Below are 15476 nucleotides of genomic sequence, written 5' to 3' on the forward strand. Positions count from 1 at the left end.
ATGCCACTTGCCCCCTCCCATTGCCAAGTGGCTAGGCCAGCTAGCCCTGCTGCCAGCTCAGCCTGCAGCTTGCCATGTGTCACCCAAAAACCTAAAAATTCAAAGTAGTCAAAATTGAATTCTGACTTCGCCATCGGGTTCTTGGCAGGTAGTCCTGGACATTGACCTATTCAAAAGTCATTTTTTAGTTGATTGACCTCAACTAAGAGGTTCATTCGTTTGTCGTCTTATTTTGTATCTCCATGCCTCTTGGCATGTATGCTGGCTCACACCGAAGGCCCTAAGACATTCTCTTGAATGTCAATCTGTGCATTTGATTGGTCCTAGAAATGAGTACTGAGGTGGAGTGCGATTTCCTGATGTCCCTCTGAAGAAGAGGGCATCACTCTTGTGGGTCACTAATGCCCATAAACCCAAGTAAGGGGGTCCACCCTTAAATGCTAGACCTAGCCTTGAACAGTAGGAAAAACATTTTCATTCTTATGCAAAGAATGTTGTCTTAAATACAAAAAATAAATCACCAAGCAAGTGGATACATGTGGAAGTAGAGTGACACACACACACACACACACATTTTTTGGGTGAAATCTTTGATTGATTATATTATATGAGTAGCAACCTCAAAACAAGGTGCTACAATTACATCAACTGAAAATTTCAGTATATGCCAAAAAGACCTCATGATCTATGCAGCGGGTCTGCAAAGCAATCAAAGAAAGATTGCTTGCTTGCAGAGAATGCCTAAAAAAGCCAAACAGAGAGAAAGTAGGATCACCAAAGACTTTACAATTCCTGTACGTCCATAAAGTCCATAGTGCCCAGTAGCGAACCCAAACGAAGAAAAGATGAAACTGTGATCTGGATGGATGAAACCCAAATAGCCAGAAGAACTTTCCAAACGGAATAGATGGGAATCTCGCTCACAGGCGTTGTCGAAGCAGACAAAGAAACTCACCAGAGCACGGACAATGCCAAAACAAGTGAGGCACAGTCTCCGAAGAAGTAGAACATGGCAAAGTGTAGGAGCAATGTATCGATGAGCTAATAGCTATCCAGATGGAAACACTCCCAAAAGAACTCGCCAAAAGAAGACCTGTTGCAGAAGCGATACTTTATAGGCCCAAAGTTGCTGTAATCTTTTCCTCCACCACTTGGCTGGGCGATGCATTCACCAAACAGAATCACCTCTCTCTGAAACCCAAGGTTGAGGCAAAAGGATTTTATACAATGCAGGTATAGTAATCTGAGATAGCCTCAAAGGACGAGAAGAGGACCCTGGAGAAGTCAAAGTCGAATCTTCCAGCCGGTCTTGGAGTTCCAAAGGAGGAATCGGAACAAAAGGCGAAAGCATAGAAGTAATTTGTCGCCACAAAGGACGATAATGAGAGCCCAATCCATATGTAGTGGTTGCTAGAGGAAAGGGGAGCACAATACCAGCATCATCTATAACATCAGCAACCGAGGTGACGCTTTTAAACGAGATAAAGTAAGAACGCCGAGGTTCCTGTAAAGCCGAGGGAGGCTGAAAGACTTTCGACCAGTGAATGCTTTCAGCTCTCAAAGAGTTCCCAAGCAAAGATTGCTGTCCATTCCATTCGAGATGAGAAAGAACATGCTTTCAGTCAAGAAGCAAGCGGGAGACAAAAGGGCAGCCAGGCAAAGTGCCATTAGTGCAGCCAAAAAAGAAATCCCAGTGATCAAGTTGCCAATGACCAAACGCAGAAATATTGATATGAGTGACCAGAGTCCTAATCATAAGAGCCCAAGGCTGATCACCTTGCAGAAATTGCAGCAACATTTTTCCCCTGTGGGCAAGAATATGCACATGAATATCCGTGATGTTCAATCCACCATGCATCTTGGGAGAACAAATGTGATGCATCGAAAGCAGCTTGAGACTTTTTCTACCATGTTTGGATCGCCAAAAGCTTGAGACTTTTTCTACCATGTTTGGATTGCCAAAAGATTTCCATAAAGATAGACATGAAAGATGTAAGATCTGCCTTAGTGAAGATGATCAATGGCAAGTAAAATTGAACATATGCCACAAGGATGGACTGCACTATTTGAAGACGAACGTGCAAAGGCCAGGTTGCCAGTTCCCAATACTCAAGCTTTTTTTGAAGCTTAGCCAAAACCCAATTAGTTTGTTGTCGGCGAGTGAGTTTCCACCCCAAAGGGTAACCAAGATGACGAACAAACTGAGCGGGTGGAATGATATCCTCAGGCCATAATAGACTATGCCAGTCTTTGGAATGCAAAGGGAGCAGCTTAGATTTTTGAAAATGAACATGAAGACCAGCTGCCAAACCATAAACAGAGAGGGCCTGCATCAAGGCACCAAGATCATGGGGCGTATTCTTCGGGGTAAAGAAAGAATCATCAGCATAAGCTTGAGCAACCATGCTGTGATTAGCATCCAATTGCAAGCCATGAAGTGATCCTATAGCCACAAGATGATCGATATATTGCAGCATAGGATGAGTAGCAATGGCATACAGTAAAGCACTAAGAGGGCATACCTGGCGGACCGAACAACGAAGAGTCCACTCATCAGAGATATCCCCAGAAAGAATGCAAGCCGCATTGCTATCTCTGTAAAGCCAGTAAATAACTTGCTGCATTTTTGATCCAAACCCCAAAGCTCGCATAATTTGCGAGATGAAATCCCATTGAACTATGTCAAAGGCTTTTGCAATATCTACCTGCAAGAGTAGAACATCCTGCTGCGTGTATTTGGCATATTCAATCCCAATATAAGCATTGGCAATGCTATTTGTGATATGGCGACGTGGAACAAAGCCATATTGGGAGGGATGCAACCCATCATGCAAGTAACCTTTAATCCGATCAACCACCATTTTGGCAATGATCTTGTAAATGACTGGCATGAGCGTGATTAGCCTCCAATCACCAAGTGAATCACATAGCTGCTTTTTTGGAATCAGCTTGAGAAGACCCTTTTTCCATGACACCGGCATCTGCTGATTTTGCCATGCTGTATTTACCATTTGCAACAGGTGAATTTAAGAAGATCCCAGAATGCAAGAAAAAATTCAACAGTGAGACCATCCCATCCTGGAGATTTCCATCTGCCACAGGATCTCAGTGCATCAGACAATTCCCTTTCAGTGAAGGGATGTTCAATTTCCAAAGCCTGAGAATCAGACGGAATTGGATGAACCGGCTGCAAAAGCCGCTGACGTGCAGACACGACCTGAGGGGAAAGAGTATCCACATGTCCAAAATGTGGAGAAGTGTTGCACACATAAATCAGCAAGCTCTGAACGAGATGTTGACCAAGAACCATCAGGCATCCGGATCCGACAGATATTGGCAGCCTGTCTTTTGTAGTGTAAACTCTTAAAAAATTGCTTGGAAGAGCATCCTTTATCCCAAAATGTCCGTTGTCTGGATTGAATTTCCCATTTAGCAAGCTTTCTGCGATCATTGGATTGAAGAGAGAATTGAGCCTGACATAAGAGCATGCTTTCCTCTGAAGACAAAGGGCGAAGATGAGCAAGCTCAGTCAAACTTTGACAAGTAAATTTGGCATGTGCTACAGTCTCCCTTGTGGCTTGAATATAGGATTTGCCATAATCTCGAATAAGTGCTTGCATCCGAGCAACAAAAGCTTGCCAGGCATAATCCAAACCAATGCGTATCCGACGAGAGAGAGGTTGAATAGCATCAGAGACCAAGGCTTTAAAGTCAGCATGCTCCATATTGTTAGAATTATAGATATAATTCAGCAGTGACCAATGTAATATAATAAGCTAGTTAGGGGCACTTTTCCCTCTTTAAGAGGTTTTTTCCCCTAACCGCAGTTAGTTCACTAACTATAGTTAGTGACTACTAAGGTTTTGTCACTAGGACAAAACCTTATCTTTCCTTCAGTGTGGTGTACTCTTACACTCTTCTTCTATTGCAACTAAGCTTTCAGCTTCCAAGCTTCCAGCTCTCACACTCTCTCTTGCTCTCTCACTCACTCTCTCCTCACATTTGGTATCAGAGCAGGTTCAAGAGCTTCGGGCTCCCTGCTCCCTTCAAGTTCCAGCCCTTTACCTCAAGCTTCAGCTTGCTCCAACTCGTCCGTACAGTCCGTACGATTGTACGGAATCCCGACGTATTGCACCCGTACAACCTCCGTACAAGTCGCGTGCAGTCGCCGTACAGCTTCCGTACCATCTCTGTACAACCCGCGTACAGTCGCCGTACAGTCCGTACAGATTCGACGTATAGTTTTCGTATAGCTTCCGTACAGATCGCCGTACCTGCGCTGCAACGTCCGTACAGATTCGCCGTACAGATTGATTCCGTACCTGCGCTGTTAGTTCTGTACATGCCGTACAGTCCGTACGTACTGTACCGTACAGTCCGTACTGTACCGTACCAATTGTACCTTCCATAGATCTGCGTGCATTCCTTCAGTACCACACGTGTGGCAACAATCTGTTCATCCGTACAATCTGTACTTGCAGATCTGTATTTGCAGATTTTCACAGGTTTCCTTCAGCCACAGGTGTTCTTTGGCAGGCACATCTTGCAGAAAACCATAGTTTGGTTCAGTTGTTTGGGAGTACATTTGGGGCATTTTGTATATTGCAGACATTGCAATCATTGTGCAGTTTCGGAGCTACATCTGGAGCAAAATTGCAGATTTTGTTTGAAATTTGGGGCTTTTACAGACAGATCTGCAGATCTAGTCTGAAATTTGGGGCTTTTGTTCAAAAATTGCAGATTTGGGGCTTTTAGTAATTTTGCCCCTTTCTGGTTGCAATTTCAAGCCACAAATTGGGGCTTTTGTGTTGGGAGAGCATTTTTTGGAGTGTTTGAAGCACTTTTGGCAGGTTTTGGAGAGTTTTTGATGCTTGGACAGATTTCTGACAGTGCAAGTACAGAAATCTAAGTTGCATTTACAGCCCGTGCTTGGCTGTGTTTTTTGGGAGTTGTGCATTTCATTCCCAGTAAGGGAATTCAGCTTTGTATCTGCTTCAATCTTTTTCTCAGAAATGGCCCATCAAAATCAGAATGAGTTCCAGTTCGGTGGTCTTTCACAAGAAGACAAGTTGGATGGTACCAACTACTCCCTCTGGAGTTTCATGGTACGTAATATTCTGATTTCTCGAAATTTATGGGATTATGTCAATGGGGATGAGATCCGACCAGCAGATATTGCACCTGCCACCCCTCTTCAGCAAGGAGGTGGAAGAGGTTGTGCACAGGGTGCAGCTGCAGGACAAGTTGTTGGTGCAGCTACAGTCACTACTCCAGAGCAGAAGAGATGGGATTCACGGGATGCCTTAGCTTTGTCATGCATCTCTCTTTCAGTGAAAAGATCTATCATTCCGCATATCCGGTCGTGTAAGACCTCCAGGGCAGCGTGGGATATCTTGGAAAGCATGTATGCAGCTCGGAATGATGCAAGGGTATCTTTCTTGAAAAGAGAGTTGAGCAATACACATATGGAGGAGGGTGACTCCATGTCAGTCCACCTCACAAAGCTACAGGATCTCAGAGAGCAATTGCTAAACATAGATGAAATTATTCTTGATTCAGAGATGATTACAACCACTCTGAATTCTCTTCCTGAGTCTTATCTCAGCTTTCACACTTCGCTGAACTTATCATTGAGGGGGGGTGCAAATCCCCTCTCTTTTCATGAGTTGATAGGACTTCTGCTTCAGGAAGAGCAGACCAGGAAAAATTTGGCTTCACGTGCAGGTAAACAAGCCATGCTCTCAAAATTTAAATAAAAAACAAAGGGACAGGCAAAGACATCAGTAAATCAGCCTTCCAGTGGGTCAGGACAGCCTTCACAAAAGGCTAAAAATGATGCAAGTAAGCCCAAAAAGAAGGGTTTTTGTCACTACTGCAAAAAGCCAGGTCATCACATGGCAGAATGCAGGAAAAGGCTTGCAAAAGAAAAGAAAAACAGCTCAGGTATGGCTGTTTCAGATTCAGCCCCTCATGCATCTGACAGTGGGGATGCTGCAGCCAACTTTGTTGGACATGATTATGCCTTTTTATCTTGCATTTCAGATTCTAGGTTGGCTGTTCCAGATGCTCGGGATAGTACAGCCTCTTGCAGTGATGATACATATGCATTTTTGACTTGCAGCTTTGACTCTTCTACAGATGCATCTGCTTTCAGTGTTAATGAAACACTGAACACATGGTATTTTGACAGCGGTGCATCCAAGCACATCACTTCTAGGAAGTGTCTTTTTACTTCCTTGCATCCACCTCCCGTTGGTAAGAAAGTCACTTGTGCCAACAACTCATCATATTCAGTACGTGGCACAGGAGAGGTTGAGTTCACTGCCATTGATGGCTCAATTTTCAGACTTTCAGATGTCTTATATGTGCCTGGCATAACCAAAAATCTCCTTTCAGTGTCCACTCTTAACAGAGGGGGATTTCAGGTCATCTTTGAGGATGACAAATGTGCTGTTCGAGACAGGGAAGCTGACTATGCCTTAAGGTTATCTGGTACTCTGCTGCGTGGGCTTTTTCAGCTTGATATTTTTGAGAAAAGAGCAGCCCATGCTCTGGCAGTTTCTACCCCTACAGCTGCCATGCAAAATGCAGAATTATGGCATGCCAGATATGGCCACATGCATTACAACAGCTTGATGACACTTCAGAAGTTTTCAATGGTTGATGCATTGCCACCTCTTGAGATACCTCCTCCACATGCTTGTGAAGGGTGCATTTTAGGTAAGATGCATAGATTCCCCTTCAAGAAGGATGGTTCAGTTAAAGCTGTCCGCAAATTGCAGCTTATACACAGTGATGTCTGTGGTCCCATGAGGACTCCGTCGTTGGGTGGTCATCTCTACTTTGTTACATTTATTGATGACTACTTCAATTTTACTTGGGTTTATGGGCTGAAAAAGAAATCTGAAGTGTTCACGGTGTTTAAACACTTTTCAGCCATGGTTGAAAATGAAACCGGACTCAAGATACAGACATTGCGCACGGATAGAGGTGGGGAATACCTATCTGCAGAATTTGATGCTTTTCTCAAGGGCAAGGGTATTGTGCATCAGCTCACAGTCAGGCTGACCCCTCAGCAAAATGGCAAAGTTGAGAGGAAAAATAGAACCCTCATGGAGATGGACAGATGTATGCTGAAAAGCAAACACATGCCTCATAAATTCTGGCTAGAGGGTTTGATGTGTGCCAATTACATTTTGAATAGGGCTCCCACTAAGGCTTTAAAAACAAAAACTCCTTTTGAGGTCGGGAATGACAGGAAGCCTTCAGTGGATCACTTCCGAGTCTTTGGATGCCTTGCCTATGCACATGTGCCACTTGAATTTAGGCACAAATTGTCAGATAAAGCTATCAAATGCATATTTGTTGGATACAGTGCAGAAAGCAAGGGGTACCGTCTCTACAATCCTACTACACGCAAAATCATAGTAAGTAGAGATGTGATATTTTCTGAAAATTCAGCTCACACTCAGGCTGAATTTCAAATGCCTTCGTCTTCAGAGGATGTCTTTGAGGGGTTGCTACCCATTGCTTTGGGTTCCCCTGCTGATTTTTCTGATCCAAATCAGAATTTACAGCAACCTCCAGATGCTTCAGTTCTGCCACAGGATGTCTTGCCCCCTCCACAGGCAGTGGAATAGGTGGTGCAGCAAGAAATCGCAGACATACATGCAGCAAAAATAGTCCCAAACTGGCTGTTACAGACTCTCAGGGAGAGTAAACTTGATGCTCCGTTACCTGGCAGGACTCGCAGTGCAGCAAGGCACATGGAAGGTGCTAATTCAGTGGAATCAGCATATGCAGGTACTCTCCTTGATGAGGAGGAGCCTGCCACATTTGAAGAGGCAAAGGATAATGTGCATTGGATGAATGCCATGCACAATGAGTTGCAGTCCATTGCAAAAAATCAGACTTGGGATGTTGTGGACTTGCCACAGGGTAAACATGCCATTGGCACACGATGGGTATTCAAAGTCAAACGGAAGCCAGATGGCTCCATTGACAGATATAAGGCCAGGCTGGTTGCTAAGGGCTATGCTCAGAAAAAGGGCATAGATGATGAGGAGACATTTGCTCCTACATCCCGGATGACCACCATCCGATCAGTAATTGCAATGGCTGCACATTTTGAGTGGAATGTTCATCAGTGGGACATAAAAACAGCCTTCTTAAATGGGGACTTGCTGGAAGAGGTGTATGTCAAACCACCTCCGGGCTTTGAAATTACAGCAAATGCACTTCAAGTATGTAAGCTCAATAAAGCTTTATATGGGCTGAAACAGGCCCCTCGTGCATGGTATGCCAAGATACATGCCTTTTTGACCAGCAAGGGGCTGCACAATAATCCTACTGAGAGCACCCTCTACATCAAGATGGATGGGGGGGAAATATTAGTCATCCTTCTTTATGTCGATGACTTACTGCTCACAGGGTCCAATGAATAAAAAATTGCAGATTTCAGAGCTGATTTGCAGACCGACTTTGACATGTCAGATTTGGGGCTGCTTCACTTTTATTTGGAGATCCAGTTCTCTCATGAGAGACGTGGCACTGTTATGTCTCAGTCCAAGTATGTTCAGAAACTCTTGGACAGATTTAACATGCAAGAGTGTAAGCCCATAGCCACTCCTATGGAGCCGGGGCTGAAACTCACAATGCATGATGCAGGAGAATTAGTTGATGCCACACTTTACAGTCAGGCTGTTGGATGCCTCATATATCTCTGCAACACTAGACCTGATATTCAGTTTGCAGTATCTCAGGTGAGCAGGTACATGCACAGCCCAAAAACTATGCATTGGCAGGAAGTTAAGCGCATCTTCCGTTATTTGCAGGGCACAAAGTCATTTGGCTTACTATTTCCCGGGGGGGTGACTTGCAGATGCATGCCTACAGTGATTCAGATTGGGCTGGTGATTATGACACTAGGCAGTCCACTAGTGGCAATTGTTTCTTTTTGGGTAAATCTTGCATTTCATGGCTGAGTAAGAAACAATCTACAGTGGCTACCTCATCATGTGAAGCTGAGTATAGGGCAGCTTTCACAGCAACAGTTGAATGTGTCTGGCTGCGACGTCTATTTGCTGATCTTCATCTGTCTTTGGAGGGTCCCTCTCCAATTCTCACTGATAGTCAGAGTGCCATTGCAGTGGCAAAGAATCCAGTGTTTCATGCTCGCACGAAACACATCGAGGTTCACTATCACTACGTCAGAGAGAAGTTGCATGCAGGAGAGATCAGTATGATCTTTGTGTCCACACATGACAACGTTGCAGATATTTTCACCAAAGCACTACCACGTGAAAAGTTTGAGGCATTTCGTAGTGCCCTGAACTTATATCCGTTTGGTGATTGATCAGCCCTGTACATGACATTGGCACTGTAGGGGGGTGTTAGAATTATAGATATAATTCAGCAGTGACCAATGTAATATAATAAGCTAGTTAGGGGCACTTTTCCCTCTTTAAGAGGTTTTTTCCCCTAACTGCAGTTAGTTCACTAACTATAGTTAGTGACTACTAAGGTTTTGTCACTAGGACAAAACCTTATCTTTCCTTCAGTGTGGTGTACTCTTACACTCTTCTTCTATTGCAACTAAGCTTTCAGCTCCAAGCTTCCAGCTCTCACACTCTCTCTTGCTCTCTCACTCACTCTCTCCTCACACAGATAACTATTATTAATTAGATAAAGCCTTCGGCAACAATCTGTCAGTGGGAAATTCATGTAAGGAAAGCCTCAACCAAAGAGGAGCATGATCCGAATGCGTGAAAGCATGATCAACCCAAATTTGACAAGTAAAGGCATCACAATGCTGTGGATCAAATCTGATACCATCTGTCCAAGCGTGCCCGTTAAAAAGATTGAGCATTATGCTGAAAGGTATAGCTCGAAAGCATGGGCTGTAATTCCTTCCAGAGATCAACTAGGCGCAACTGAAGCAAAAAATCAGGCCATGCTTGTGTTTCAGAAGCCAACATATGAGTGTGGCCTGAAGTGTTGTCACCCGATTGAGGGGCATTATTAAAGTCACCACAAATGAAGGCATGTTGTTGCCATGGATAAGTATGCATGGCAGCCCAGATCAAAGCTCTATCACGAGAAGATTGGAGGGCATAAACCGATGCAAATTCAAAAACTTCCCCTTGAACAAGGCATTGAACAATAATCTATCTACCATGGCGATCATTGAGAGCCACAACAGGTTGAAGGTCGTGCTTTACCAAAAAAGCCACACCAGAAAAGGACTTCTCTCCAGCATAGAAGATATCATAACCAGCAAAATGGCCTATTTGACCAGCATACATATGCTGATTATGCTCTTGCAAAGCACTTATACCAGGCTGCAATTGCCTAATATACATCCAGATCAGTTTCCATTTGCGACCATCACACATTCCCTGTACATTGAGAGTAACACACTTCAGATGATCAAGCATATTTAGTTATGGGACAGGTATGTACAGCAACCAACGGGCTGTCTACGTTTGCATTTCCACCTCACTCACACACACACACACACACACACACACACACCTTTTTTAAAAAAATGCTTGAGGGTAAGGGACAGCTGCAGTCATGTCCTAAGATCTACAAATAGCTTTATTACGCATTAAGTTTTGGCAGTGTGACATTTTCAGGTAAGTCATACAGATATCTCCCAAACTATTGTAATCTCTATAGAAGAATTGATATGGTTGTTGGATTTCTACAGGTTGCTCTTTATAAACAGACTTTAAAACAGGTTACAGATTACATTACAGATGTGATAGTAAAACGAGCAGAGCATGGAAAAAACTATGGTGTAATTCTTATTCCTGAGGGCCTGATTGATTTTATTCCAGAGGTAAGCACTGATTTTGTACCAAAGTTGGAGACGAGAGTAATATGAAGTGGAAGCGGGTTTATGCTGCTTTCTGTAGAGCTAGTTTACTCTCTTATGAAATTTGCAACATATGAAACTGGCAGGTCCAAGTACTCATAGCAGAGCTGAACGAAATCTTAGCTCATGGTGTAGTTGATGAGGATGGTCACTGGAAGAACAAGCTTCAGCCTCAATCTCGGGCTCTGTTTGATTTTCTACCAGATAGTATTTGTGAGCAATTGTTGTTGGAGCGAGATCCCCACGGAAATGTGCAGGTTTTGGAATCAGAACTAACTTTTGTGCTTCTGATATATCCCATGTTTGTAAATATTTTTCATGAATGCTTCAGAGCTTGTTTTGATAGGCTGGCTCAATTTGTTATTATTATTTTTTGTTTTGAAGGTTGCAAAAATTGAGACTGAAAAGATGCTGATTAGTATGGTTGAGACTGAGCTCTTGAGGCGCAAGAGTACAGGCTCTTATTCTGGGAGCTTCAAGGGCCAATCACACTTTTTTGGGTGCTTGCTCTCTCTTTAAAAACTGCAAAATTACCAACAAGTCCAATAGCTGGTGTATTTATTCACAATCATCATGTTGTGTGATTGACTTACCTTTGTTTTAGGAACGATTTTGATGCATCGCTTTTAGATGTTTTGTCCCTTGAGTGTATACAGCTTGTAATTATTTGGATGCAGCATTTGCAGATATTAAATATATACACCTAATTATCAAAAGATAATTCTTGGATTGGATCGTTGTTAGATGTTTTTTCCCCCAAGTGTATACATCGTGTTGTGTGATTGACTTACCTTTGTTTTAGGACTAAAGATTTTGATGCATCGCTTTTAGCTGTTTTGTCCCCTGATTGTACACAGCTTGTCGTTATTAGGATTTTGATGCATGATTTGCAGGTGCTGGTGTATACATTAATTATAAAAAATAAGTCTTTGATTGCAGCTATGAAGGAAGGTGTGGCATGCCTACAAACTTTGATGCAACATACTGCTATGCTTTAGGATATGCTGCAGGTGCTCTTTTACATGCTGGTGAAACCGGTCTTATTGCATCGGTAAGTATTTGGAAATTATTAGTGTTAATATTATTTCCAAAATTCTTTGGGTGTTAACTGAGATTTATATCATTTTGTGGTTTCTTCTACAACCAATCTATTCTTACCAAACTGGTTTGGAGCTTCAAGTCTGTATTTCCAAGAACTATTCTTTCAAAATAGAGGATGGTTTTCTTTATGAAAAGAAAGGCCTGGTCTGCCTCTGTAGGTTGGAAACCTGACAGAACCAGCTAAGAATTGGACAGTTGGAGGAACTGCCCTGACTCAGCTCATGGATGTTGAGAGACGGAAGGGTAAAAAAACAACTCATGGTTTTTTATTTCCATGCTGTATTACTTTCGCTCTATTATATTTTTTTGAATATCTGCCATTAGTCCAGCCAAGTATGTGGTGAGGTTCCATCAATGATAAGGTATAATGAGGTTGCAAGGGTCTATTGAACCTTCTGGTTTTGTCAATGAGCTTGTACCACACTGTTTTGTAAACCTTTTGAAAATAAAACTTACGAGGCTATTTTGTTTTTGTGATATTGCAGGCAAAAATAAGCCAGTTATAAAGAAGGCAATGGTTGAACTTGATGGTATGCACATTATCCCTTTCAAATTTTTTGTTAATTTGCATATCTTCGATCCTCAAGTTGTAAGAACTGAGAGTGCAATAGGTGTTTTAAAGATATTGGAGTTTAAGACGACTTCTTTTATTTTGTTTCTTAGCAAATAAGCAATAAATTTTTTCAATAAGTCCAATGGTGCAGAGCTTTTCATCTTAGGCTGCAAATTATACAAAGATAAATTTGGGCCTCTGTCGAGCAGTCTTTTGGTAACATTTTGAGTGTAGTCTTATTTTTTATGTTGGTACAAAGGAGGGTGTCCTTGATGTCCAGGAGGAGATTCACTTGAACTAAAATCCATGGCTTAAAGCTTAGACTTATAATACATTCGTCACCCTCAGTTATCTTACTTCCTTGTCGTGGTTCTGTTCTAAAATCTATTGTAAGCAGAGCATATGTAAGGACCAGGAAGAGTGTTTTAAAGCAGCTAGAGACTCTCAACATTTAAGAAAATGTGTTGAATGCAGGTGCTCCTTTCAAAAAATTTTCCTCCATACGACAAGAATGGGCTTTCGAAGATAGGTTTTGCAGTCCAGGTATTTTCATTCTGTCAATATGAACAGGCATTTTTTGACATTTGTGAAGGCTATGTTTGGATATCCTGCATTGTGTGTGGTCTTATGATGTGATGTTCAAGCCACAGATTAAGTAAGTCCAGAGGTTTTGTCAGGTCCAATTCAATTCTCAGGCCCAACAGCAAGTGATACAAATTACACTTTGATGCTGGAGCAGGGAATTCATATTGAATTCTAGTGCATTACAACAGCATTTGGAAATTGCCACGACATAACTCAGTTCAAGGTTGTCTGGGACTTCTTAACTGTTAGTGGAAAAGGCTTAGTTGTACCTCCTGAAAGAGAAAGGAGACTATGAAACTCCAAAACAAATCAAATACTTTGCCAGGAGTAGGATATTTCCCTTAATTCAACGTTGAAAGATGTGGCAGCTTATAATTTTATGCTGGCAGGCAGATTTTCTTCTGGGTTTCTGGAAACTACGGAAAGCTGCTGCCATGCTCAGTTCAGCCAGACTCCAACAAGTAGTTATTCATATAAGATATCCTTGTAATCGTTGGCAAGTTTGTGGATATGAGCTATTTTTTTCAATTCAGAACCTATTTGGGCCATTTTACTTTTATCTTATTTTAGGGCTCTTGAGGGACACGCATGAATGAAACTGCAACCCCAACTACGCCACAGAGTCCCCTCCGTCCCGCCCGCACAGGTGCTGGTGGTGAAAAGAACGCATGCAGGCGTACACATGTGCATGTATGCATAATTATTCAGATATGTTATCTCTGTAATGGTTGGCAAGGTTGTGGATGTGTTGTTATTTTTCTCAATTCAAAACCTATTTTTGGGGCATTTTACTTGCATTATCTTATATTAAAGCTTTTGAGGATCACACATGAATCCAACCATTTCAATGCCTACACACACCTTTTTTGGTGAAATCCATGTGTTTTTATATTTCAAAAAGCAGCCGCCGAAAAGGGGGGGGGGGGGGGGCACACACGCATGCACATTTTTTTTACTTCGTAAATGAACCTTCCATTAAGAAGAAAGTACATTCATAGTTGTCTCAAAGTGAGACAACTACTACTCATATATGTTTGTGGTTGATGAAATCCATATTTGTTCATATTACAAGAGGCAATTCTCTCATACCCCACTCTCTCTCTCTCTCTCTCTCTCTCTCTCTCTCTCTCTCTCTCTCTCAACTGTCCCCCAACACACACACACACACATTTTTTTGGGTGAATGGGTGACACATGCACTCATGCACAGTTTTCCTCCCTTATAATCACCAATACTTTATTTTTTTTATTTTTTATTTTTTTTGGGGGGTGGTTTTGGAACTTGTCAGCAAGTTGGGTTGGAACTGTCAGCAAGTCCTCAAATCCAGTGAAAAGATTCCCAATACCTGGATGTGAGGCGTAGGGGTTTGTCATGAGAACATTTTGTTGCCCCCTCCCTCTCTCTTTGGCAACCCATTGGCAAGAACCTGTCTTGATCTTACCGCTTGTAGGTATGAAATAAGAAACTATTCAAGCGTTTAATAATCACATGGAAGGATGTCTTGTGGGTGGAGATGTAACTTTTGACTACTACCTTGCATAATGCGTCTCTTGAAAAGTGAACTACTAAAGATTGCTTGGTTTTGACATGGAACATGTATGACAGTGTCTACATGTTTTAGCGTGCATTGTTTGCTTGGGAGTTGAGTTTTCTTTGAACTCCGTGGATTCTGTCATGATAATGCATGTAGTCCTTATGATGCAACACATTTTCATGGATTTGTAGATCAAGGAAAATTTGTGTTGTCAAAACATTGCACCTTCTCATTTTAAAGGAATTTTGAGGTGCTGTTGTCTTCAAAATGTATATTTCTTTCTTTGCAACTTTGCAAACCTTGTCTTTCATTGATGCCATGCAACAAAGATGCATCGCGAGTGATTGTCATATTTGCCTTTTCAAGTCTTAATAAATATAGCAAGGATTGGCTACGAATGTAGGAGTGGCAATGTTTTCAACAATGTTACACTTTTTACATAGAAGTCAACCCTAATATTTCTTCGTAGAGAAGGTGCTCCTACCAAAAGTATGTTAACGTTTCACAACGAACTCACTTCCAACACATTTTGAAGCCTATTTGAAGGTTGACATTGTTGAGAATGGCAAGGGGAAGCAATCACTGAACAAGGATGATAATGGAAAATTTCATAAGGAATCGAGGATGACAATTTTATGTCACTTTGTAACTTGATATCGGTGGACAAATAGATACTAAGTTGTAGCTGCGACTTGCCATCCTACAAAATGAGGAGGGCACGTTATGACGTGTTGACATGAGATGGTCAATATGACAAGAAGTCAATCAAAAAATTGCACTCATAGATGAGTTAGTATGGTAGTACAATAATGATATGTGGACTA

At 42.1% G+C, this 15476-nt stretch overlaps 1 protein-coding gene across 3 annotated transcripts in view; it reads left to right on the top strand.

Moving 5' to 3' along the window:
• Positions 1-13919, top strand: part of LOC147880795 (pyrophosphate--fructose 6-phosphate 1-phosphotransferase subunit beta-like) — a 75491-nt gene extending 61572 nt beyond the window's left edge. The window contains exons 10-18 of one of the 3 annotated variants that reach the window (XM_087370705.1): positions 10712-10843; positions 10966-11136; positions 11264-11379; positions 11819-11930; positions 12139-12223; positions 12466-12510; positions 13008-13076; positions 13211-13341; positions 13508-13919. In XM_087370705.1, the coding sequence (XP_087226831.1) occupies positions 10712-10843; positions 10966-11136; positions 11264-11379; positions 11819-11930; positions 12139-12223; positions 12466-12510; positions 13008-13076; positions 13211-13293 (813 nt within the window). In that variant the 3' untranslated portion in view covers positions 13294-13341; positions 13508-13919. Of the gene's footprint in view, positions 1-10711; positions 10844-10965; positions 11137-11263; positions 11380-11818; positions 11931-12138; positions 12224-12465; positions 12511-13007; positions 13077-13210 lie in introns of all 3 variants that reach the window. The other 2 variants (XM_087370706.1, XM_087370704.1) reach the window with 2 other exon arrangements.
• Positions 13920-15476: the final 1557 nt, after the last annotated feature.

The sequence above is a fragment of the Dipteris shenzhenensis genome, chromosome 32 (genome assembly GCF_047967505.1).
Source record: "Dipteris shenzhenensis isolate YYH24624 ecotype China chromosome 32, Dip_SZ_1.0, whole genome shotgun sequence".
NCBI classification, from domain to species: domain Eukaryota; kingdom Viridiplantae; phylum Streptophyta; class Polypodiopsida; order Gleicheniales; family Dipteridaceae; genus Dipteris; species Dipteris shenzhenensis.